Raw genomic sequence first — 26,444 nt, 5'->3', positions numbered from 1 at the left:
GTCATCAGTCATTGTTCTACCTAAACTTTAATGTTGGAATGAGTCATACACAATTTGTACTCCAAACAGAAATCAATGCATTAATAGAATCTGGAATTTCTGCCTAATACCTGTAGGAGGGCTACAGATCATTTTTAGCAAGAGTGACAAATGTCACATAGGAGGACAGCAAGGAGTAATATGGGACACTAGCTTCCTTTATCTGAAATCTCCACAGATGGGACGTATGGCCTAACATTATTTTGTAAAAAGTCCTTTGCCTTTGAGCAATCACTATCCTCTTCATTCAAAGTTACCAATAACATGGAAACCTATAAACCAACCTTTTTGAAGTTCTCAAAAACTTTTGAACAGTTCCTTTGCATCATGAACTAACTAGATGGTTATTTATGTCTTTCTTATATTGTCTTATGACCCAATAGCCATCATAGACTCTAAGATCTATTTGATAGACCCTACGATTATGTGTGAATAATGGTGAAGTATTTTCGCTGCTGTACATGAGATGTAGATTACTGGTAACCTAATAGAAATGGGACCATAGCTGGACTCAGAAGTCAAAGAAACATCCTGGGGGGTGGGGGGAAGAGAGACAGAGACAGACAGAGACAGAGAGAGGACACAGACAGAGACAGACAGATAGAGAAAGACAGAGGGGGGAGAGAGGGGGAGGAAGATAGCGAGGAGGGAGAGACAGAGATGGAAACTAAGGAAGGAGAGACAGAGACAGAAACTGAGGGAGGGAGAGACAGAGAGAGACGGGGGAGGGAGGGAGGAAGACAGAGAGGAAGGAGAGAGACAGAAACGGAAGGAGGGAGAGACAGAGAGATAGAGAGATAGAGAGAGGGAGGTGGAGGAAGGAAGGGGGGAGGGAGGGGAGATCAAGAGAGAGAGATCTTCTTTGATTGCTGACAAAACTATGTCAATTAAGTCTGGAGGAGCAGAATTCAACTTGAAACATGCTATACCTTTATGAAGCAATTATTTAGGGCCTGAAGAGAAGTGAGAAGCATGCTACCTTCCTTCTTTGCTATAAGGGAAGATTTTATCAGCTAGAGATCCACTTAATGGAAATTACTTCACTCCCCTTGGTCCTCTTCAGTAGATCATTATACACATTATGCTCTTTCTTTACACCTCATAATTAATGTTGTGAATTGAAGTTTGGAATGTATTGAAGCTTGCTCCACTGAGGAACACCAATTTAGATTTCTTTACTAACGTAAAGAAGTGATGCGGTGGCTCAGTGGCTAAGACACTGAGCTTGTCGATCAGAAAGGTCGGCAGTTCGGAGGTTTGAATCCCTAGCGCTGTGTAATGTAGTGCACTTGTTCCAGCTTTTGCCAACCGAGCAGTTCGAAAACATGTAAAAATGCAAGTAAAAAAATAGGGACCATCTTTGTTGGGAAGATAACAGCATTCTGTGCGCCTTCTGTCTTTAGCCATGCCAGCCACATGACCACGGAGACATCTTTGGACAGCGCTGGCTCTTCAGCTTTGATACAGAGATGAGCACCGCCCCCTAGATTTGGGAACGACTAGCACATATGTGCGAGGGGAACCTTTACCTTACTGAAGTTAGCCATAAGATACCTTCAGCTACTGCTTTTTCCCAGAACTTGAGAACTTGTTTCCAAATATTTGCTTTAAGAAAATGTCATGGAGGATACATAGTGGTCACTTTTTCCATTTGCGTTCTTACTGCAGTTGGAAAATTGTTGCGAATTAATAGTCCTTTTTTAATAGTTTATTTGTATATTTTCATTTATTTCTATTTATAAGTTTTTGTGAACAGTGTATTATCTGGGTCAATTGCTTACATATTAATGCTTTCACAGCTACTCATTTCCACTTGTATTATCCAACCATTTATAAAATGAATCCCATACTTGAAATGATTCTGTATCTTCCTTCTCTTTTATCTTTAATGTCAATCTATCCATTTCTGCACAATCGAATATTTTTTAAATTACTGTACATCATCTTTTCTTGGTGTTTCCTCATTTTTGCAATGCTGTGCAAATACAATTTTTGCTGCCATCCAAAAATTCCAAAGATTTATACACAAGTGTTGCTCCTTTAGCCAAAATTCATGTAATATGAAACACATAGTAAGGCAAAAGAAAGGGAAATGATTTGATGGAATGTACCAGAGAAGTTATATTTGATTCAATGTGGGAATAAATTATTTTTTTCACAGAACATAATAGGCCAATATTTTTATGTTTACCTCAGGATGTACAAAAGTTGCTGGAAACTTGATTTGCTGTTACATCCTTTTAAAATGTTTGCTTTTATATAGAGGAGAGTAGAATTGAATTGAATTCTTTATTGGCCAAATGTGATGGGGGGGGGACACGACGACATCACAAGGAATATAGAAAATATGTAAAATAAATAAATAAAAAATACAGTAGTTGGTTTTTGTCCAGCATTTAGTCAAACTCATGTATCTTTTTAAAAAAATGGAATAAAGCAAATTAAAAATAGATGATTTGATTTTTGATTTGATTTTTGACCTATAAAAGATGCAATTATAAAAATATTTATTTTATGTATTTTATTAAATTTATTGAAACCCCCCATCTTATAACTTTGTGTGGTTTACAATATACATATTTACAATATACAGGATACCATTTTTGTCTATATTATATTGGTCAGTCAAAGCAATCCTTCCCAGATAAAGATAAAGTTAGCATGAAGGAAGTCTGCATTATGCTTATTAAAAAAAATCACCATAAGAAAGACTTCTGCAGGCTATGGATTGAGAACTATGACATCATCATTGGTTGAGCTCTTTGGAACTCATGAATAGAATAGTTTTCCTTGGCAGAAGGAAAGCTATGGAAACACAGCAGCATCTTTCCAATCTCCAAAGACTTTTCCCTGTTAGAACTGGGGGGAAATCAATTTCTGCTCCAAAAGGTGATTGCAGTCAGGGTTCCAACAGATGCCATAATTAAACCATGAGTTTTGAGCCAAGCTTCAAAAGAAATCCAGTTATTTATTAGGAACATGTCAGCACGTACCCAAGTGAAGCCAACTCTGACCCCATGTAACTTACGAACCCAATTATGAATCTGTTTCCCCCCTCTCCTCAGGGTGTGTCATAAATCACATTCTCCAACAGAGAACTTTTGAGAGCTGTAGAGATCACGCCCCTCCAGCTGCTGCGGATAACCTGGGAGACAGCCTTGAGAAAGATGTGTGTGGAATGTGCTTCTGTTTGTGGCTGCCATGCTGCGTCATCAGTTCCCCATCCCCCTCCCCTATAGCAACTTGAGAGCAGGCCAGGGAGGCTTTGCGAGTTGACAATTGACTCTCCTTTGTTATAGGTTGATTAACACAAACTGGATTGCCAATGTGAAATATATTTTGGCTTCTTTGCTTTTCACAGTGGACAGGAGAAGTTCAAAGTCGTCTTCCATCTCAATGTTCCTATTACAGGAGATTCATTGTAATACAGATAAAAGAAGTTAGTCCTCCAATTTCACAACCCTTTCCCTTAACATGCCTGTCACCTTGCTCCAGCAATATTGTCTTGCAATGTTCTGCTCCAATCCTAGTTAGCAAAAAGTTTCCTTAGGGGATCCCTGATTAAGGATATCAGTTAGGCAGAACAAAATTCATTCTGTGCAGAAAGAGAGATGAGTTAACATCTAGGTGACGTTTGAGAACTAAACGTTTGAGTTTTAAGAATTAAATCTTAAATTTTGGGCATGCAATGGCTTTTACTGCAAAAACATGTTTCTGAGCAAAAACGGGCAAGTGTACCATTTACATTATTGTTCAGTACATTGAACAAAAATTTTTTTCTGTTCAATTGTATAAAAGGAGAAGAATGTGTGATGATCCGGGCGTGGTACAAAGGCAACACAGCCAGAGAACTGGTATGAGTCCCTTTATTAACACCAACTTTGCCCCCAACATTCCTTTCAACTCTCCGGCCTGGAGAAAAACTCTTTCATAAACTTTTAACAGTGTTGGGCTGAAAATACTTCAGTTCAAACATTGTAAGCAGAAAACTTCCAAGTATAAATCCAACAAGACAAGATAAGCTAATTAATCTGGCAGGGAAAGCAAGATAAGGAGTTCCAGAAGTGAAGTAGCACAGCAGTAAATCAAACCAGTTGGGAGGATGCTAAGAACTAAGATAAGCAGTTAAACTCAGTGTTTGTTCCCTCCCAATTGCCTCTCCTTTAAACTCCATCCCCAGGTGTGCCTTGTGAAGGGAATTGGGACCCTTTCCTCCCTCGCAAGCCACACAACCCATGTTGCTCTCTTCTCAGTTCTTTCCTGCGTGCTCTAGGATGAGGAGTGGGTGGCCTTGGTATTTATCCGAACCCTCTCTCCCTTGTTCTACCTCTCCCCTGCTCTGCCTAGCCTGACTTTACCCTTCCCCAGTTTCCTCCACAGCCAATGGAGACATTCTCCTGCTCTCTGTTGGCCGTTCATCTTCCCCCTCAGATTCAGACTCCAATGGGAGTATGACAGTATGTTATTACTTTTTAATACAATTGAACAGAATAACCAGAGTCAGGGATTACTAGCACAGATGTGCAAGGGGAACCTTTACCTTTATGTTATTACTATCACTGATACCACATTGCGCTATAATGTTTTACACTATATACAATACAATACAATAGTAGAGTTGGAAGGGACCTTGGAGGTCTTCTAGTCCAACCCCCTGCCTAGGCAGGAAACCCTATACCATTTCAGGCAAATGGCTATCCAACATCTTCTTAAAGACTTCCAGTGTTGGGGCATTCACAACTTCTGGAGGCAAGCTGTTCCACTGATTAATTGCCCTCACTGTCAGGAAATTTCTCCTCAGTTCTAAGTTGCTTCTCTCCTTGATTAGTTTCCACCCATTGCTTCTTGTTCTACCCTCAGGTGCCTTGGAGAATGGTTTGACTCCCTCTTCTTTGTGGCAACCCCTGAGATATTGGAACACTGCTATCATGTCTCCCCTAGTCCTTCTTTCTCTTAAGCTAAACATACCCTAAACATATTATTTGCATTATGTTGCACTGGCTGCTAAGAAAGCTATATTCCTTACACCACTATGTTCTCTTTATTTTGAGTATCAAACCAAATTAAGAAAATTAGCTTGTAAATTTTTGCTAATAATGTCCCATTTTTTTTGGCCCCTTCAAAAAACAGTCAGCATGCCAGGTTCTGTGGTACATTTTCTGCAACAGGTTTTCAATAATTAAGAGAAATTGAGCTTTCACAGCTTTTTTGTTCCAAGACTTTCTTTGAACAAAGTTAGCGAAATCAGGGTTAAAGTGAAGTCCAGTCAATCATGTCTGACATTTCAGAAAACCTTTCAGAAATAAAAGCTGGGTCACTTTAGTGAAATATTGATAACAACTTTAAGGAATAGGCTTAGAGCCAAAAGAGATGGATTCAACAGGATAAGAATCTTCATAGTTTTTCTTCAAAGTTCCTTCTTCTCAACACCTTGATCACAGCCCTGTGGACATCCTTATTCCGCAAAGTGTAAATGATGGGGTTAAGTAGAGGAGTGACCACAAGGTACATAACCGCAACATTTTTGTTCCTATTAGGAGATGAGCTTGATTGGGGGATTATATATATTGACATGATGGTACCATAGAACAAGGTGACCACAGCAAGGTGGGAGCCACAGGTGGAGAAAGCTTTCTGCCACCTTGCAGCTGACCTCATTTGACAAATGGAATACAGGATGCAACTGTAGGAACACAAGATAACCCAAAAGGGAACCATGACAATAAATGCTGAAAGACTATTGAAAATGGCTTTGGTGACTTTAATATCATCACATGCGAGATCTAGCAAAAAATGCAGCTCGCAGAAGAAGTGGCTAATGTGGTTGGGACCACAGAAGGAATGATGAAGGATGAAAACGACATTGACCATGGAGAAAAGACCACCTATGATCCAGCAGGAGGTGGCAAGCAAATGGCGATGCTTCCTGTCCATGGCAGAGGCATATCTCAAAGGGTTGCAGATGGCCAAGTAGCGATCATAAGCCATGACACCCAACAGCAAACATTCAGTACTACCTAAGCTCAGAGCACTGCCTCCCTGTAGAATGCAACGGGTCAAGGAAAGTGCTCCTTTTCCAACCAGGAGATGGGCTAAAGTCTGAGGCATCGTGGTAGTGACATACACAATATCCAACCCTGCAAGATGGCTGAGAAAGAAGTACATAGGTGTGTGCAGTTGAGCATCAGTGTGCACCAACAGGATGATCAGCAGGTTACCCAAAACTGTGAGCAAGTAGATTGTTAGGAAGACTGCAAAGACCAGAATTTGTTCTTTTCGATGAGAGGTGAGTCCCAAGAGAATGAACCCTGTTTCTGAAGTGAAGTTCTCAGCGTCCATCTTGGCATCTTGCCTACAGAGCAGAGATATTGACGGACAACGAGTTAAATTGCAAAACACGGATAGGAAAGAGGAAGAGAAATCTGTACACCCAATCCACTATAATACAAAGTCAGCTCGTATGTCTTTGGTTTCCAATGCATCTATCTGAATTGTTCAGCAACACTGCTGTATCTTTTCATTGACATAGAACAGTACCAAATATATTTTCAACAGATTATCAGAATACACTACATTTCGTAAATTGTTTCAACTTCTACCTAAATAAATAAATAATAAATAAATACACACATACATTGTTTCAACTTCTACCCTCACAACGACGGTATAGGTCACTGCGCACCAGAACAACTAGGCACAAGGACAGTTTCCCCCTGAATGCCATCACTCTGCTAGACAACTAATCCCCAAAACACTGTCAAATTATCTACTAAGACTGTATTACTATTCTTCTTCTCTTCCTTCCTAGTACCTCTTTCTTCCCACTTATGACTATAACCCTGTTGCTTGTATCTTTCAAATTTATATTGTTTTATTTGTTTCCTAGTACAATTTGATTGCTTATTAGTAACCTGTGACTGTCACTAAGTGTTTTATTTTATGTTTCTTGATGAATGTATTCTATTTTATTTTACTTTATGTACACTGAGTACAGGTGAAACTCAAAAATTTGAATATCATGCAAAAGTTCATTTATTTCAGTAATGCAACTTAAAAGGTGAAACTAATATATGAGATAGACTCATTACATGCAAAGCAAGATAGTTCAAGCAGTGAACAGCTCATGAAAACCCCAAATCCACAATCTCAGTAAATTAGAATATTGTGAAAAGGTGCCATATTCTAGGCTCAAAGTGTTCCACTCTAATCAGCTAATTAACCCGTAACACCTGCAAAGGATTCCTGAGCCTTTAAATGGTCTCTCAGTCTGGTTCAGTAGGAATCACAATCATGGGAAAGACTGCTGACCTGACATTTGTGGAGAAAACCATCATTGACACCCTTCATAAGGAGGGAAAGCCTCAAAAGGTAATTGCAAAAGAAGTTGGATGTTCCCAAAGTGCTGTATCAAAGCACATTAATAGAAAGTTACGTGGAATGGAAAAGTGTGGAAGAAAAAGGTACACAAGCAGCAGGGATGACTGCAGCCAGGAGAGGATTGTCAGAAAAGGCCATTCAAAAGCATTGGGGACTTTCACAAGGAGTGGACTGAGGCTGGAGTCCATGCATCAAGAGCCACCACACATAGATGGATCCTGGACATGGGCTTCAAATGTCATATTCCTCTTGTCAAGCTGCTCCTGAACAACAAACAATGTCAGAAGCGTCTTACCTGGGCTAAAGAAAAACAGACCTGGTCTGTTTCTCAGTGGTCCAAAGTCCTCTTTTTTGATGAGAGCAACTTTTGCATCTCATTTGGAAACCAAGGACCCAGAGTATGGCCGCAGAATGGAGCACACACTGCAAGATGCTTGAAGTCCAGTTTGAAGTTTCCACAGCCTGTGTTGATTTGGGGAGCCATGTCATCTGCTGGTGTTGGTCCACTGTGCTTCATTAAGTCCAGGGTCAATGCAGCCGTCTACCAGGAGATTTTGGAGCACTTCATGCTTCCTTCCACAGACGAGCTTTATGGGGATGCTGACTTCATTTTCCAGCAGGATTTGGCACCTGCCCTCACTGCCAAAAGCACCAAAACTTGGTTCAATGACCATAGGATTACTGTGCTTGATTGGCCAGCAAACCCGCCTGACCTGAACCCCATACAGAATCTATGGGGCATTGCCAAGAGAAAGACGAGATACATGAGACCGAACAATGCAGAAGAGCTGAAGGCCACTATTGAAGCATCCTGGTCTTCCATAACACCTCAGCAGTGCCACAGGCTGATAGCTTCTATGCCACACCACATTGAGGTGGTAATTGCTGCAAAAGGGGCCCAAACCAAGTACTGAGTACATATGCATGCTTATACTTTTCAGAGGTCTGATATTGTTCTATGTACAATCCTTGTTTTATTGATTGCATGTAATATTCTAATTTTCTGAGATTGTGGATTTGGGAGCTGTAAGCCATAATCATCACAATCATGACAAATCACGGCTTGAACTATCTTGCTTTGCATGTAATGAGTCTATCTCATATATTAGTTTCACCTTTTAAGTTGCATTACTGAAATAAACTAACTTTTGCACAATATTCTAATTTTTTGAGTTTCACCTGTATATGCACCAAAGACAAATTCCTTGTGTGTCCAATTACACTTGGCCAGAATTCTATTCTATTCTATTTATCAGATAATAAATCAACTCCTATCTTGTGATTGCCATAACAAAGTCTAAATGTTGGAATGATTCATACTTGATTTATCCCCAAACAGAAAACTGAATACAATGCATTAATGGAATCAGAAATCATTAGAAGATTATATTTGTAGCTCAGGGTTGAACTGTGGGGTTTTGGTGCTCTCTGTGCTTGTGTTTTTTTTTTTTTTTTTTGCAGACTAGGCTAGAACTGATGATGCTACCTAGTTTGGTAATGAAATGTCTGCAAGAAAACCAGCAATCTCCATACCAAGGATCGCACAGAATCAAGAATTTCTGCCTAGTATATGTTGCAGGGCTATAGACCCTTTTCAGCAAGAATGACAAAGATCAGAAGAAAGAACAATAAAGAGTGATATGACACACTTATTTCCATTATGTATGGCCTCCACAGAAGAAATATATCTTATTAAATATCTTTGTTAAGAAGTCTTTTCTCCTTTGGGAAAGAATACAACCAGGATCCAATTTATTCAAAGTTACCAATAACCTATATGCCCATGAACTGACAATCCATACAAATCATTTCACAATTCTCAAGATCTATTGAAGAATTGCTTGATGTTATTAATTAAGATTGTTATTTGTATCTCTTTATTAAATTGCCCCTTGTTCTCCTACATACGTCCATTGAAACATGGAAACTCTTTATTGATTTTTGCTGGAAAAACCGTGACATATGGATTTAATGATTAGAAAGGGTAGGTTGTGGAAAGAAGGAAATTATGATGGAATTTTGGTGAGGGTAAAATAAAAAAGTATTTATAACAGAGTTAAGAAAATTGGAAGTTACTTCTTTATTACTTTTTTTTCCTTTTTATTCCTCCCTCCCCTTATTTTTTGTTGACTTTTGTTTTACTTGTCTGATTTAAGCTGATCAAAATAATACAATACAAACCTACCTCTGTGTTTCTCCCAGAACTTCATCAGCTACCGGGGAGAACTGCTTCTTTTGATCAATTTTAGACAGAGGGATAAGAGATGTGGCAACTGCTGGTATAATTCCCAGGAACTGATGCTGAAATATAGAGAAAACTTTGGGCACGGTCATCAGAAACTCTCATGTACATAGCCAAAAATCTTCCTGACACCCTAAAAGAATTGGACCTGTAGCTAATTGGAAAATCAAAGAAATGGCCTGGAAAAAGAAACAGAAAGAAACAAAAATACTTTTCTATCCTATTGCTAAGAAACAGCATCAATTAAATCCACTGGAGATGAATTCAACTTGAAATATACTTCAGTTTTATGAAGCAGCTATTCAGGGCCTGAAGAGAATTGGGAAGCATGCTAGCTCCCTTTTCTATTATAAAATGAAAATTGTGACAGATAGGGACCCACTAAATGGAAATTGCTCCCCTTGGTCCTCTTCAGTAGGTCATTATAAATGTTTTCTTTTCCTCCTTCTTTAAACCTCATAAGTATGTGAGTCACTACCTAGAAATTTGAAATTTGATGAAATTTGTTCTACTCTAGATTTGGGCTGATTTGCCTCAGAATTTGACAACTTTCCAAAGATTAGCTCTAAGGAAATTTAATGGACGATTCACAATGATCACCTTTTCCATGTCTGTGTGTGTGTGTTTTTTTTTTTTGCAGTGTGACACTTGTTCCCACCTAATATTCTTATGGGAATTAAGGGTTTTGAATAACTTCCATTTTGATAAGGGTTTTGAATAACTACCTGAAACCTAAAAGGGAAGTTGAAGAAAGCAGTACTGGATAATTAATTGGGCCAATGCACTAAATCAGTTTTTAAGATAATCCTGTTGTTGAGGAAATTCATTTGGTAACGAGTCAACCTCAGCAAAGTGGTAGAACCAGTGGTGGGATCCTGCCGGTATAACAACCAGTTTGGTGATCGTGCATGCACAGTTTTAACAAAACTTAGCTTCCACGTTACACTCCAATGGAATGTAGAACTTTTTTCAAAAGAACTACAGTACATGCCCCACTTTCATATCTGTTGCCTTATTCGTCCTACTCCAACTATATTTGTTAGATCGGCTAATGAGAAGGCAGACACAGGCTTAATGTAACAACAGCTCTTTATTACAGAGGAACAAGTATGTACGATCCAGCGACAACTTGGTCTGACAGCAGCCCTTTTATAGGGAGCTGTCAGACCTCTTAGCCAATAGGATTAAACCTCTGTTCCCACCGGAACAGAGGACCAGAGTGGAAACTCTGATAGCTAGAGTGAATATCTAACAATATTGACTTGTAGTGGTTTGCCAGAGTAATGTTCAGGAAAAAAAATATGTTTCTTAATTTTGGAAAGATGCAATTTAGAGAGTTATGGACATTTTTCACATTTACGACCATTTCACAATCTCCATGGTCAAATGATCAAAATTCAGAGGCAGTGTCCCAGGGTCATGTGATCCTCATATAAATGCACAGATACACTATATATCCCCATATACATACACACCTAAACACACACACACAAACACGCTGAAAATCTTGAATTCTTCTTTGTCCCCTTTTTTTCTTTTCCAGAATAAAATTGATGGCAATTTGTGAAGAAATATAAAAGCTTTGAGAGCTTTTATTGTAATTCACATTAGGGGTTTTGCATTGTTACATTTACAGACAATATATTTTTATTGATAATTTTGATCAAATATTTACAGACAGAATTTTATTGCTTAGAACAATTGTAGGAAGTATTCTATAGTTGGTTGCACTGTCAGCCAGATGTTTAGGCCCGATTTGGCATTTTGTCCACCTATGTGACTCCTTCCCAAGGAACTAGGATATGTAGATACCACTGGTGGGTTTCAAAATTTTTTAGAACCTCTTCTGTAGGTGTGGCCTGCTTTGTGGGAGTGGCTTGCCAGCCATGTGACTGGGTGGGCGTGGCCAACTTGTAAAATGTGGTGAAACTAACTTAACAACACTCTTGCTTAGCAACCAAAATGTTGGCTCAGAAACTCTGGCATTTGAAACATGCAAGTCTAAAAACTGTCAAGTTACAAGACCCTTGCACCCCTAACCCTTTAGAAACCCCCCCCCAGGGGGGTTCAAACTTGACAACTTTAAGACTTGTGGACTTCAACTCCCAGAATTCCTCCTCCAGTCATGTTGGCTCAGGAACTCTGGCATTGAAGTGTGCAAGTCTTAAAGCTGTCAAGTTACAAGACCCTTGCACCCCTAACCCTTTAGAAAAAAAACCCAGGGGTGTTCAAACTTGGATTTATTTTTGATGATTTTAATGTTTTTCATGTAAGCCACCTAGGGTTGTTTCATAGTTAGAAATAAATATTAATATATACATAATTACCTACATTACAATTCATGCTGAAATGATGCAATTCTTCTATCTCTATAGCTTTCTCATTTTATTCTAGACATTGACCAACTAAGAATCTGTATGTTTTAATGTCTTTCTTAATATAGTCCTACCTCTCTTACTTCTTCCGATATCCATTACCACAACTATGCAGTGTTGTACAGTAAAAAAAATGCCAACACTTTTTCCATAATGAATAGACCACAGATAGTCCTCAACCTATGACCATAATTGAGTTCCAAATTTCTATTGTTAAACAACGCAATTATTAAGTGAGATTTGCCCCTTTTTAGGATTTTTCTTCCCACATTTGTTAAGTGCATCACTGCTTTAAGCTATTAACACAGTTGTTAACTGAACATGACTTCCCCATTGACTTTGCTTCTCAGGTCACAAAGGGTCATCAATGTCCCAGAACACTGCAACCACCCTAAATACCACCATGCATTCAACACAAGGAGCTGCAATGGTCATAAGTGTGCAAAATGGTGATAAGTTGCTTTTTTCAGTGCTCTTGTAACTTTGAATGCTCATGACATAAATAGCAATAGGACATAGATTTATATACCATTTCACAGTGCTTCATAGGCCTTTTTAAGCAGTTTACAGAGTCAGCATATTGGCTCCAACAATCTGGGTCCTCATTTTACTGACCTCAGAAGGATGGACGACTGAGTCAGCCTTGAGGCGGTGAGAATCAAACTGCAGGCAGCTGTCAGTCAACAGAAGTAGTCTTCAGTACTGTATTCTAACCACTGTGTCCCCATGGCTCATGACAACTATTACAAATGGTTGTAAGTCGAGGACTACCTATAGTTCAACTACATTTAGACTTTCCTGAGTTATGTTCATGTCAGCAACATTTGAAGATCCAGATTTAAATATCATTCCAGACAATCAAGTACCTCCCCAAAGTCAGAAATATTTTGGTGCAATATTATGACAGAGTTTATCGTAGAAAAATCAAATCCAGAAAGCACACACAGATAACTGATTCAGCTGAATTCATTAACTTTGTTATATACATAAGAACAGATGAATAAATGTACAACACCAACAGGTGGTTCTTCCAAGTAAACACAAGGCAGGAGAGTTACAGGCAAACACAGCAGTTAGTTTCATTTCAGCAAACAAGCCCAGACAGACTGCTAGTTTACTTCTCAGAGCAGCAGACTGCTTTCTTAAGTTTCTGTTTCAACTCTGTGCACAGACTCAGATATGTTTAAGCTCCCATTGGCTGACTTAGTTGCTATGCCTATTCATTGGCTGACTTTGTTCCCATGTCTCTCACAGTCTCTCACATGAATATTTTAACATATTAAGACTAAAAGTAAGCAGACTTTTGTTAAAACAAACACATTGAGCAAAAGAAGTATATTCATGGCTTTTTCTCAAAGCAGCCCCTTTTCCACACCTTACTCATAGCCTTATGGACATCCTTGTTCCGCAGGGTATAGATGATAGGGTTAAGCAGTGGGGTCACCACAATGTACAAGACTGCAATTTTTTTCTCCTGGTCAGGATGTGAACTTGATTGAGGGATTATGTATATAGAGATAATGGTACCATAGAACAAGGTGACCACAGCAAGGTGGGAGCCACAGGTGGAGAGAGCTTTGTGCCAACCTGCAGCTGACCGCATTTGACAAATGGAATACAGGATGCAACTGTAGGAACACAAAATAATGGAAAAGGGAACCAGAACAATAAATGCTGACAAACCATTGAGAATGGCTTTGGTGTGTTTGATATCGCCACATGCCAGCTTCAGGACAAATTGCAACTCACATGTGAAGTGGTTAATGGAATTACGACCACAGAAAGAATGACGAAAGATGCAAACAGCATTGATCATTGAGAAGAGGCAACCTATGATCCAGCAGAAACTGGCAAGCAGGTGTTGGAGCTTCTTGTCCATGGCAGAAGCATATTTCAAAGGGTTGCAGATGGCCAAGTAGCGATCGTAAGCCATGACTCCCAGGAGCAGGCATTCTGTACTGCCCATGCTCAACGCACTGCCTCCCTGTAACATACAACGTATTGAGGAGAGCACTCCATTTCCAGCCAAGAGGTGAGCTAGTGTCTGAGGCAAAGTGGTAGTGACATACACAATCTCCGTGCCTGCAAGATGGCTGAGGAAGTAGTACATGGGCATGTGCAGTTGAGCATTGAAATGTACCAGTATGATGATCAATAGGTTACCTAATACTGTAAGCAAGTAGATTACGAGGAAAATCACAAAGAGCAAAATCTGTTCATTTCGCTGACGGGTAAGTCCCAAAAGGATAAACCCTCTTTCCAAGGTGAAGTTCTCTGATCTCATTTTGGCATCCTGAGGAGAGAGGAGATATTAATAGGTGCTGAGATAAAAGAAGAAAAAAAACAGAAACAGTAGAAGAAGAGGGAGAGAAAACTTTTTTTCATTATAGAATAGAACATAATAGAGCAGAGAAGAATAGAATAGAATTTTTTATTGGCCAAGAGTGATTGGACACACAAGGAATTTGTCTTTGGTGCGTATGCTCGCAGTCTACATAAGGAGAATAAAATCCATTAATCAAGAAAAAAAAGATGCAACAGTGACAGTCAAGGTTACTAATAAGCTATCAAATTGTACTAGGAAACTAAATAAAACAATATAAATGGAAAGATACAAGCAACATGGTTATAGTCGTAAGTGGGGAGAGATAGATACTAGTAAGGAAGATAAAAATAATAGTAATACACTCTTAGTAAATTATTTGACAGTGTTGTGAGAATTAGTTGTTTAGCAGAGTGATGGCATTCAGGGAAAAACTGTCCTTGTGTCTAATTGTTGTGGTGTGCAGTGCCCTATAGCATCCTTTTGAGGGTAGAAGTTGAACTTTCTGCTCTGAGTTCCTTAATTTTCAGTGCATGTCAATGGCCGTTACTGATTCTAGGTTTGTAAGGCAGTTAGTGCTCTCTGAGTTTGGGAGTTTCATTACCAACATCATAACGTTATCTAGTAAGGAAACATCTGCAAGAAAACTACAAAGGTCACAGAGCTCCGAGGACCCCACAATTCAACCTTCAGCTGCAAATATTCTCTTCTATCAGGATCATGGTTTGTTGGCAGCAGGACCGTATGTTTTCAGTAATACCAAATGATATCAGAAACCCTCTCTCCACATTAGAGCAGTACATTGCTTTTGGCAAACAATGCATTGGCTACTATTTGGGGAGAGCTGTTATGGAACTCAACAGTCTTACCTATGACTTATCCCAAAAATAAAGCATTTGACAAGCTAGAATTTCTACCTAATCGTTGTAGGGGGTATATAGATAAGTTGCATCAAGAAAGAAAGAAAAAAAAACATAGAATTGAAAGGAAGAAAGAGTAAGGAGTAATATATCTGACTAGTAGTCCCTACCACTGGAATAATTTGCCATTGTCTTCTTCTGAGATGTTTCATCAACTTCCCAGTCCAGTCTATAACTGTAGGATTGCCTACTGGTTTTCCATTTGATTTCTATCTGATCTGATCTTTCTTCATTTTTGGAGACCAGGTAAGGTTATTTGCCATTTATCTGGTCCTTCATCCATATCCTGATAAAAAGACCAAAATAAATTTTACCTCTGTGCTTCACCCAGGAATTTGTCAGCTGCTGAAGAGTTGTGCCAAAATTTAGTTGATGCGAGTTTAATTCCCACTTAATGATCCTGAGTTTTAATGAAGTATTTGGGCATGATTCATCACAAACGTCATCTTTTGCCCTCCAAAAAACTCAGGCTACAGTTTCTATATTCTTTCTGAGATAGCTGCTTAGATGGTTTCATAAAGTCCTCAGGAACTAAATTCAACTTAAAAGACTCTTTACCTTGATTCGTTGCCTAAGGGGAAAGGAGCAGCACACTGGCTTCCTTCTTCGTTATAATAAGATTTATAAAATTCTTTGTGGGTGGATTTGATGATATCAAATTGCTTAACTCCCTTGAGTACCTTCTGTAGATCATTATAAGTGTTTGCTCCTTCTTTAAACCTAGTGGGGACCTGGGAGACTAATTTAAAATAAACAATATATATATTTAATGAGTCTGCTTCCTGCAGCAACTCCAGATTTAGGCCTAAATCTAGAGTTGCTAAAGGAACTTCAGCCTTCCCCATTTCCCTATATTAGCTAAATCTCCAATGACGGAGCTCCAAGATTGTTTCCTGGGGACATTAGCCCATCTCCTTCTTCAACAAATTTGATGCTGGCGGGGAAATTGTGCCTTCATTACTTTGTCATATGGATTTGCGGGTCTTCAAAATCAATTGTCCTACATTCTACAGTCCTACAGTCCCACAACAATGTTGTGTCACAGTGTTTGCAGTGTTACTACCATTTAACAGTGGTTTATATACAACGTATACAGAAATATATGTGGTAGCAAATATCTGACAAGTAATCAATCTTCTTAACTCACATGGAGAACTTAACAATGGATACCAGACACAAGGAGAGAGAAATGTGCCATTTTGTCCTAGCTGCCTTATATAAACACCTCCAAAAGTGGTAAAGGGATCTTCAACTGACTATACCAATGCTGATTCACCTTCATTGCATCAGCCTTACATTTCATCAGCTTTACACTTGCATCAGCTTTACAGCTGGTCAACTCTTAAATCTCAATACCTTAACATGTTGGTACCCAGAAAGCTTCAAGGATAGTTTTGTCGAGAAGGAGCTGATGTCATGATGATACGGACGTGTGATCTCAGAGCTCCGAGATCGCAGCTGATACTTTTACCACTGAGTGGTCCATCTGGACCTAAACCATCCCAAAGAGACGGTGGCAGGGAAGAGTACATCTTGCTGATCTCAGGGACATTGCAAAGTCCCTGATTGATCCAAGAGAATCTCTTCTAGCTGGTGATAGAAGCGCAGCCCCAAGCTGCTGAAGTCGGAACTGCTCCGCAACCAGAGGAAAGCAGATTTTCTTCTACTTTTTTAAAAACCTATGGATTAAATCTTTTTTTTATTTTCACAATTCTGGCCTGGACAGTTTTTTTCTTTTTATTTTGTTTCATTTAAGAGCCTTGTTTCTTTTAAGCTTGGAATATAAAGAGGATATAAAAGGAATATAAAGAGAACAGTAATATCAGAGGGAAAAGAAGTTACACTGCTACTTGGAGGTTGGAGGCTGAGTTCTGAAAATATTTTTTCTCTCTTTTCTTTGATCATTTTGACCTTGCATTTCAAAGGTTTTAGCTTGCAAAGAGATAAGATGGGTTGTTTATGCAGGTGACCTTTGGATGTCTCTTTGACAGCGAGAGAGAGAAGTGAAAAACAAAGCTTTGTTTTCCAACTAGAGTGGCAGTGTTTATAAATCGGACAATGACACAATACCAAGAAGAAACCATAACATTACAACAGATTATGTTTGAAATTCAAAAATTATTAGAAACATCAGAGAGAATTGATAAGAAATTGAAAAAATATAGATGGTAATATAGCAAAATTTGATGAAATTGAAGATAGCCAGCTAATGGAAAAAGTGGAGGTTAGAGTCTCAAAAATCCAAGGGAAAAATGAACAAAGAAGCAAGATAACTGTGGATATTGACAGTGATCTGAGTGTGGTTGGAAATAGAAAGAATGGAACATGGAAATGGAAGAGAGATGGAATGGAGCTCTACCCCAGATTTCAAGGTATAGAAGAAGAAAAAAGAGAAGAATTGATAGATTTAAGGAGAGGAACTTTGAAAAAAGCACTACTGATAATCAAAGATAAGCTGATTAAAGAAGCTGACGAAGGGTTTCGAGAATTTATAAGACATGCAACAAGCAACAAGGTGCGAAGAGAAGTCCACACAAAGTTGATTAAGGAAATAACCAGAAGATTAATCCCACATAAGGCAAAAGAAATAAGACTGTACTACTAATGGAAAGACACAGGTCGAGATATGAAAATTATTAACAAAATACTAGCTAAATAGTTAAAATTAGAGCATTATGTTAAAAATGAAGTGATAATGGATATAGCTAGATAGATAATTGATACATAAAAGAGACATTGAAGGCGAGAGTGGCAGTGGATTTTAGACTTTTTCTTCTCTTCTTGGGAATATGTATCAATATGCAGATGAGGAAACCCTAAATTTTCAGGATTTTTGGGATGGAATTCAAAATATATTGGAAGGTTTTGAGAGATTTGATAAGAAGTTGGATAGACTATTGTCTTGCACAGCAAAAGATGAAGGGGTTGGAGCACCAAAAATTAAAGAAGAGAATGAAGATATAGAAGATAAAGATAAGATAATAGATGAACTTACTAATGGAGCATTCATGGGTGAAAGTGGAAAGAAGGGAATATGGAAAAGTGAACTTGATTATCTGGAGCTCTATCCCTCTTGTCAAGATATGGATTTGATGATAAAATTAAGAAGAGAAACAGCTTCAGGAATACGTCTGATAATCAAAGATATGTTAATTTCAACACCAGCTCAAGGGCAATGAGATTATATGAGAGATCTTTTAAGCAAAAAAGTGTGGAGAGAAGTTTTTAAAAACCTTATAAAGAAGTTAATAAGAGAATTGACTGGCAGCAAATGGCAAAAGAGATAAGATTTTTTTTTTTACTGGAAAGATACAGGCTGATAATGAATGTTGATAATTAAAAACTTAGTTAATTTTTGGTGATTAACAAGTAGGATTTTGTAGATGTTTTTAGAATGTTTCTTTAAATGTTTATTTGTTAACAAATAATTCATTATAATAATAATAATGAAATAATAATTTCAACTAGTAAAAGCAATTTGGATATAAACTACAATTTGGGACCTGGGAAAAAGATGTATCAATTTTACTAATAAATTTTTGTTTATATTTTGCTATAAAGATGTAATATTTCTCGGGTACTTATAAATTCTACTAACAAATTTTTGTTTATATTTTATTATAAAGATGTAATCTTTCTTGGGTCGGATGAAAAGAGATGTGATATAAATAGTAAAAAAAATTAGATAACTATAATAACAACAAGGAAATGTTAATGGATAATGTTTAATGATTTCTACATGTGTTGGCATTGGTAAAAGCAATTAGATATAAGCCTTGAATAGTGAGTTGCGGAAAAAAAAGGAATATGTTATAAAAGGTAATTATTGGAGGTTTATTGAAATAGCTAATGAATGCCAGTAGGTGGTTGTCTCTTTAAATACAAAGGATTCTAGATAAAAGCACATTTAAATAATTCTAGTCAAATGAGAATGATGGTACATTGATAGTAAAATACATAAAGATTTTTGATTTAAAATGTACAATTCAATATGAAGGAAGTATAAATAATAATTGTGGTAGTAATGCACGAAATCTATTTGTAACCAATCAACATGCTTTCTACAAAATGTAATGAAGAATGATTCTTTTTTTGTGTTTTTTATTAAACAATAAAAAAATTCAAAAAACAAAACAAGGTGATCACAGTATGTGTGTCTGTGTCTGTGTGTGTGAGTGAGAGAGAGAGTGAGTGAGTGAGTGAAAAAGATAGAGAGGGAGGGAATCAGAGAGAGTTGGACAGACACACAGAGAGAGACAGAAAGAAAGACAGAGAGGGAGAGGGAGGGAGGAACAGACAGACAGAGAAAGACACACACACAGAGACACACACACAGAGAGTGATTAAGAGAGTGAGTGAGAGATAGACAGAGAGACACATACACACACAGAGTGACAGAGAGAGACACACACACAGAGAGGGAGAGCGACAGAGACAGACAAATAGAGAGAGACACACACACAGAGTGAGTGAGAAACACATACACACAGAGAATGATAGAGATGGGGAAGGGAGGAGAGAGAGACAGACACACAGAGAGAATGACAGATAGAGAAAGAGAGGGAGGGAGAGGGAGAGAGAAAGAGCCACACAAAGAGAGAGGGAGAAAGAGAAAGAAAGGAAGAAAGAAAAAAAGAAAAAGAAAGAGAAAAAGAAAGTGGGAGAGAGAGAGATGAAAGAAAGAAAGAGAACTTATGACCACAATTGAGCCCAAAATTTTGGTTGCTAAGCAAGAGCATTGTTAAGTGAGTTTCACCACATATTGTGCAGCTGTGCAACGTGTTGGGTGCGCCAAACAATGCTCTGCTATTTCACATTGCACATACTGTCAGAAAATGTAGCAATGTAGTTTACTGTTGTTATATTAAGACCGTTACCCACGCTACATCATGATTCAAGACAAAATTTCATTTATTTGTAATTAGAAATAAATATTTCACAATATATAATTACATATTGTTTTTGTGATTAATCACTATGCTTTAATTATGTTCAATTTGTAATAGTGAAAATACATCCTGCATATCAGATATTTACATTACGATTCATAATAGTAGCAAAATTACAGTTATGAAGTAGCAACAAAAATAATTTTATGGTTAGGGGTCACCACAACAGAGGAACTGTATTAAAGGGTCACGACATTGGGAAGGTTGAGAACCACTGGTTCATAGGATAGGAATAAATATCAAATTTTTGTTGGGCATCCTACTTGAAAAGTATGATAAAAATACTATTTACCATATTTTTTGGAGTATAAGACACATGTGATTCCCTCAAAAAAGAGGCTGAAAATCTGGGTGCATCTTACACACTGAATACAGCATTTTTTGCCTCCCAAAGCCCCACCCCATCACCAAAATGGCTGTGCATAACTTTTAGAAGGCTTTCAGAGAGCTCCTGGGGGGCTGGGGAGGGCAGAAATGAGGGCTCAATTTTGCCCCCCCCCCAGCCCTCCAGAAGCACTCTATAACCTTCCTAAAGGCTATCCATGCCCCTTTTTTAGCAAAAAATGGGCCTGTTTTTGCAAAAAAATGCACAGTTTTTTGCTCATTTTTGGCCCCCCAACCTCTCGGGAGCATTCTACAAACCTCCTAAGGGCTATTTGTGCCCCTTTTATAAAAATAAATGGGCCTGTTTTTGTGAGGTTTGCAGAGTGCAAAAACTTTTTTAAAAAATTTGCCTCTTCAAAAATTTGCCTCCGGTGCATCTTATACTCCAAAAAATACGGTATCTGGTTTTACATATACTAACCGCAGCCAGTATTGTATTTGCACAACAATGGAAAAATGATGAGATCCCATCAGATGGCAATATAATTAAGAAAATACTAGAATGCGCAGAAATGGACAGACTAATGCTTATTATTAAGGATGAAGAAGAAAATGAATATCTTTTTGATGTGGGATGTATTTTATGAAAGAGGGAGATATGAAAAGAGAAAATGTTCATGTAGAGAGAATTTGATGATGAAGATGTTATGTATTATTATAATTATATTAATAGATAGTTGTTCAGACCCCCCTTCTTCCCTCGCCAACACAGAACACACTCCGGACCAAAACTACTTCAACAGGATTTATTGCACAGACAGACAGACAGATCCTTGGCAGCAATCCACCATGACAAGACTCTCAGAACCCTCCAGCACAGAGACATGATAGCAGCTGTCCAGAATGCTAAGCTTCCAAAACAGAACTTTCCGAATAGTTCCTTTGTTGACTTCTGCAAAGGGCGTATGCTCAATCAATCCTTTTATAGACTGAAGGGGAGTCTACTTATCAGCAGCTGAGAGCATTTACCGCCGGTAACTGCGCCCTTGCTCTTTGCGCCTGTGGGCGCGGCGATAATGGGCATCTAAGGACTCCCTGCTTATGTCTGAGTCACTGTCCCATGACTCCTCCCCACTGCTCCAAGGCATGGCATCCCGAGCCCCCCTCTCACTGCTGCTCCATGCCTCAGGCGCCTCCTGGTGGCCAACCAGACTCTCCGATCCCTGCTCAGAGTCAGAACTCTGCCCAGGGTCCTCCAGAGCCGACTCATAGGGACCCTCACTCTCGGAGTCTGGTGGCAGCTCCAACGGCTCCTGCTGGGCCCCAACAGATAGTTATATTATTAACATTATTGCGATGAATATAATAGCTGATATGTGGATTATGATTGTTTAAATAACTGCACCCAAATCACATACTCTTTGATGGAAATGGAAAGTAGTATAAATAAAACAAAACATTTTAAAAAAACAAGAATAAGTGTCAAATTTTGTATACCACATTTTAAGAAAAAATATGAGATATCTAACCAGGTTGGGGAGAATTTGCTTGGAAATCAAGTCCTCCGAAGAACAATTTTGAACATTGATTCAGCGAGTTTCTTAAATGGTGCTTCTGACATGAATGGGAAGTGGAGTGGTTTTCTATTATTGTAGACATGTCATTTGATTTAAATAAAAAAATCCCCTATATTACTGAATGGCATATTCTGAAAGGAGAATTAAAATTGGTTTCAACTGAAGCTGAATGTTGATTGAACATCAACAGGAAATGAGAAATAATAATTGAAATAACAAGTCAAAATTAAGGAGAACAATGATTCATCCAATGTTTTCTCAAGGAGAGCACTTTGTTGTGGCCTGCCAGAGGCCAGTGGAGCTGGCAGCAGATTCGGGGAGGAATATGGGCCAGTCCTGGAGTCTGGGGAAGGCTCTGAAGAGGGCTCTGTGTTGGAGGCAGAGATAGGACCATGGCAGGTGTAAAATCCAGCAGGTTCTGACAGGTTCTGGAGAACCGGTAGTGGAAATTTTGGGTAGTTCGGAGAACTGGCAAATGCTACCTCTGGCTGATCCCAGAGTGGGGTGGGAATGGAGATTTTGCAGTATCCTTCCCCTGCCATGCCCACCAAGCCACATCATGTCTACCAAGCCACGCCCCACCAAACCGGTAGTAAAAAAATGAATTTCACCACTGGGCCAAGGCCATCTGGCAGTTCTCAGCTGCCTTCGGACATAGACAGCAGTGAGGCAGAGGAACAGCTGGAGCCTGTTTGCAGTGTGTGTATGTGCAGAGTTGCCAGATGAAGGGAACAGCTAAGGAATAAGGATCAACTTGGGAGTAAAGCCATAGATGGAGGGTTAATGGTCCCTCCCATAGGAAATAAAAGAGGAGTGAAAGGGGAATGGGCTTTTGCAGAAAACAATTCATTCATTAGTTTGTTAGTTCGTTTATTTCAGGAGTATGAAGATCTGTCCATGAATCTCAGAGACTCTGGGCCAAGTCTTTCCTTGCACATCACTGCATTTGGGAAATATTTATATGGTATCTTTGCAAGCTAGATAAGGTTTGTGGTCATAACTTCACTTTTGGAAGACTGTTTACCAGGCCTTTGCTAAATGTGAACAAGAGCAATTCACATTAGTTTAATAAAGGGGTTTTTGTTGGGTCCAGGAATCTGCTTCATACCTTTTGGGGAAGCCTAGGTCAGAACACGCTTCCCCTTATAAATAACTTACACAAATGTCCCAAATGTCCTGCTTTTTCATGAGGAACTGGACTTTCTTGTTTTTTTCTTTTGAAGATATTTTGCTTCTCATCCAAAAAGCTTCTTCAGCTAAGACAGGATAGTGGGGAATGGAAGAGCTGAGGAAGCTTCTTGGGAGAAAAGCTAAATGTCTTCAAAAGAAAAAACCAGAAAGTCCAGTTGCCTCTTCAAGAATCACCTTCGGGACAACCTTGACATGGATGACTGAGAGAATCTCTACAGGCTTTTAACTTACACAAATCTTGAGTAGTTCCCTCATGGTTTCCATTTCAGATTTTAATTTGGAGGACATTCATACACACTTCTTAGCCACCTTAAAAGTAAATAAATGCAAGGATGACAAAATTCTACTGACAACATTTTTCTATAATGTTTGACTCATTTAAAACAATCTTAAAACAAATGTGATCTTATAAAGGTGAATAAGAACTGTGAGGAGGAATGGAACAGTATCACTTTACCACCTCTAATGCATATTGTGTTTCTCCAAAAATAAGACAGGGCCTTATCTTCTTTTGACCTCCGAAATAAGCACTTGGCCTTATTTTTGGCAAGGTCTTATTATTTTTGAGGTGCAGGAGGTGCCTTAACCTTGGCCCATGGATCAGCTGATCCAGAGAGGACCAGAAGTTCTGTCTGTTTGTGGCACACTCTTGCCAGCCTTAGTGTTGCTGGGCTAAGAGAAGGAGCCTGATAGCTAGAGTTTGCGGGAGCGACCTCCCCGAGGCCATTCCGCGTGGATGGCAAGGGCATGTGGGGCATGTGGGGCATGTTCCCCCTTTCCCCAGCAAATGGTGGGGCTGCACATGCATTTAAATGTGTTAGGAGAGGGGTTATTTTCGGGAGGAGGGCTTATTTTGGGGGAAATGTGGCAATATTGTCAGCCTCTTTGTTCATTTTTTCCAAAAAATGATGAAGTTGGATCTATCAGATGGTTTCCACATCATGAACATAAAGCTGAGAAATGGCGCATGACCTCCAGATTTTCCGAGGGGATGTCAATATTGTGCAAACCTTTATTCTCTCCTGTCTCCCCCAAAACATGATCGTCAATTCAGTATGTAACAAGGTAATCTCTAAACCAAGGAGAGTCTAAGAAGATACCAGTGCTTGTATTTTTTTTAGTGTTTTGTATTTAGCATCTTGGCCAATGCCCCATGAACATCTTTGTTTCTCAGGGTATAGATAACAGGGTTGAGCAGAGGTGTGACTACAATATAAAAGACAGCAATTTTCTTGTCACTGTCTGGAGTTGTGCTCGACCGAGGTCTCATATACATAGTTATGACAGTGCCATAGAACAGGGTGACCACTGCCAAATGGGAAGCACAGGTGGAAAAGGCTTTGCTTCGTCCAGCTGCTGACTGCATCTGCAATACAGTTGATAGAATGAGCCCATAGGAAGTCACGATAACCGAAAGAGGAATCAACAGGATCAGAACCGCTGCTCCAAAAATTATGTTCTCGGTAGCATAGGTATCAGCACAGGCAAGTTTTAACACCACTGGCAGCTCGCAGCAGAAATGGTTGATTCGGTTGGGGCCACAGAAGGGGAGGCGCAGTGTACAGCCCACATTCATCACGGAGAGGAGGAAGCCCCCAACCCACGAAGCTATGGTGAGTTGCAATTGGCGCCACTTGTCCATGGCAACCATGTAAATGAAAGGATGACAGATGGCCAAATAGCGATCGTAGGCCATGACCCCCAGGAGAAGTCCTTCTGTGCTACCTAAGGACAAAGCAATGTACATCTGAGTTGTACAACGCATGAAGGAAATGGTTCCATTTCCAGAGAAGAGGTGAGCCAACATCTGGGGCACAGTGCTGGAGACATAACAGATCTCCAGGCCTGAGAGGTGAGTCAAGAAGAAGTACATTGGTGTGTGAAGCCTGGAGTCAGCTTGCACCAGTATGATGATCACAAAGTTTCCCGCAAGAGTAAATAGATAGAAAGTGAGGATGACCACGAAAAGCCAAATCTGGGTCTTACGGTCATTAGTGAGTCCTACTAAGACAAATTTTGAGACCACTGTGACATTTTCACCCTCCATTATCAGCTTCTGCCTGGACAAAAAGAATCCATTAGTTAGTGAGATTTTCCCATATTATATCACTCTTCATCTTCCCTTCTCAGTACTCTTGACATTTTTTGGATGACAGCTCTCACATCCCATAAAACTATTTGAATAGAATAGAATAGGAAGGGACCTTGGAGGTCTTCTAGTCCAACTCTCTGTTTAGGCAGGAAACCCTACACCAGTTCAGATAAATGGTTATCCAACATCTTCTTAAAAACTTTCAGTGTTGGAGCATTCACAACTTCTGGAGGCAAATTGTTCTATTGATTAATTGTTATAACTGTCAGGAAACTTCTCCTCAGTTCTAAGTTACTTCTCTTCTTGATTAGTTTCCACCAATTCTTGTCCAGCCTCAGATGCTTTGGAGAATAGTTTGACTCCCTCTTCTTTGTGGCAGCCCCTGAGATATTGGAACACTGCTATCAGGTCTCCCTTAGTCCTTCTTTTCATTAAACTAGACATACCCAATTCCTATAACTGTTCTTCATATGCTTTAGCCTCCCAACCCCTAATCATCTTTGTTGCTCTTCTCTGCACTTTTTCTAGAGTCTCCACATCTTTTCTACACCGTGGCGACCAAAACTGAATGCAGTATTCCAAGTATGGCCTTACCAAGGCATTATAAAGTGGTATTAACACTTTAGGTGATTTTGATTCCCTCTGTTTACGCAGCCTAGAAATGTCTTGGCTTTTTTTGGCAGCTGCTGCACACTGCTGGCTTATAGAAATAAATTGGTTAGATTAAATACAGATGTATTCTATTGTAACTTTTATAATCTCCAGAGAAGGAGCAATATAGAAGCAATATAGAAATAGAACTCCATACATTTGGTGGATGTAACTTGCAGAAAACTGGTGTTTCGCTTGTAATTGAGAACAGAAAAAGTCAAAAGGTAATTAAACTTAGGTTTATCTCAAGGTAGAATATGTAAATTAGAGCATTTTGAAAGAGGGGAAGAAGAAGAAGAAGAAGAAGAAGAAGAAGAAGAAGAAGAAGAAGAAGAAGAAGAAGAAGAAGAAGAAGAAGAAGAAGAAGAAGAAGAAGAAAGGAAA

General features: G+C 39.0%; 1 protein-coding gene across 1 annotated transcript; it reads right to left on the bottom strand.

Moving 5' to 3' along the window:
- Positions 1-24,434: 24,434 nt before the first annotated feature.
- LOC309402140 (olfactory receptor 2D3-like) lies at positions 24,435-25,364 on the bottom strand (the record flags this gene model as incomplete). The annotated part of the gene is made up of 1 exon (XM_081971750.1): positions 24,435-25,364. The coding sequence occupies one exon, from the start codon at positions 25,362-25,364 to the stop codon at positions 24,435-24,437; it is 930 nt and encodes a 309-aa protein (XP_081827876.1).
- Positions 25,365-26,444: the final 1,080 nt, after the last annotated feature.

The sequence above is a fragment of the Natrix helvetica genome (genome assembly GCF_964273705.1).
Source record: "Natrix helvetica genome assembly, chromosome: Z".
Taxonomy (NCBI): domain Eukaryota; kingdom Metazoa; phylum Chordata; class Lepidosauria; order Squamata; family Natricidae; genus Natrix; species Natrix helvetica.
Note: the sequence above shows the minus strand (reverse complement) of the source record. Positions and strands in the feature narration are given on the sequence as shown.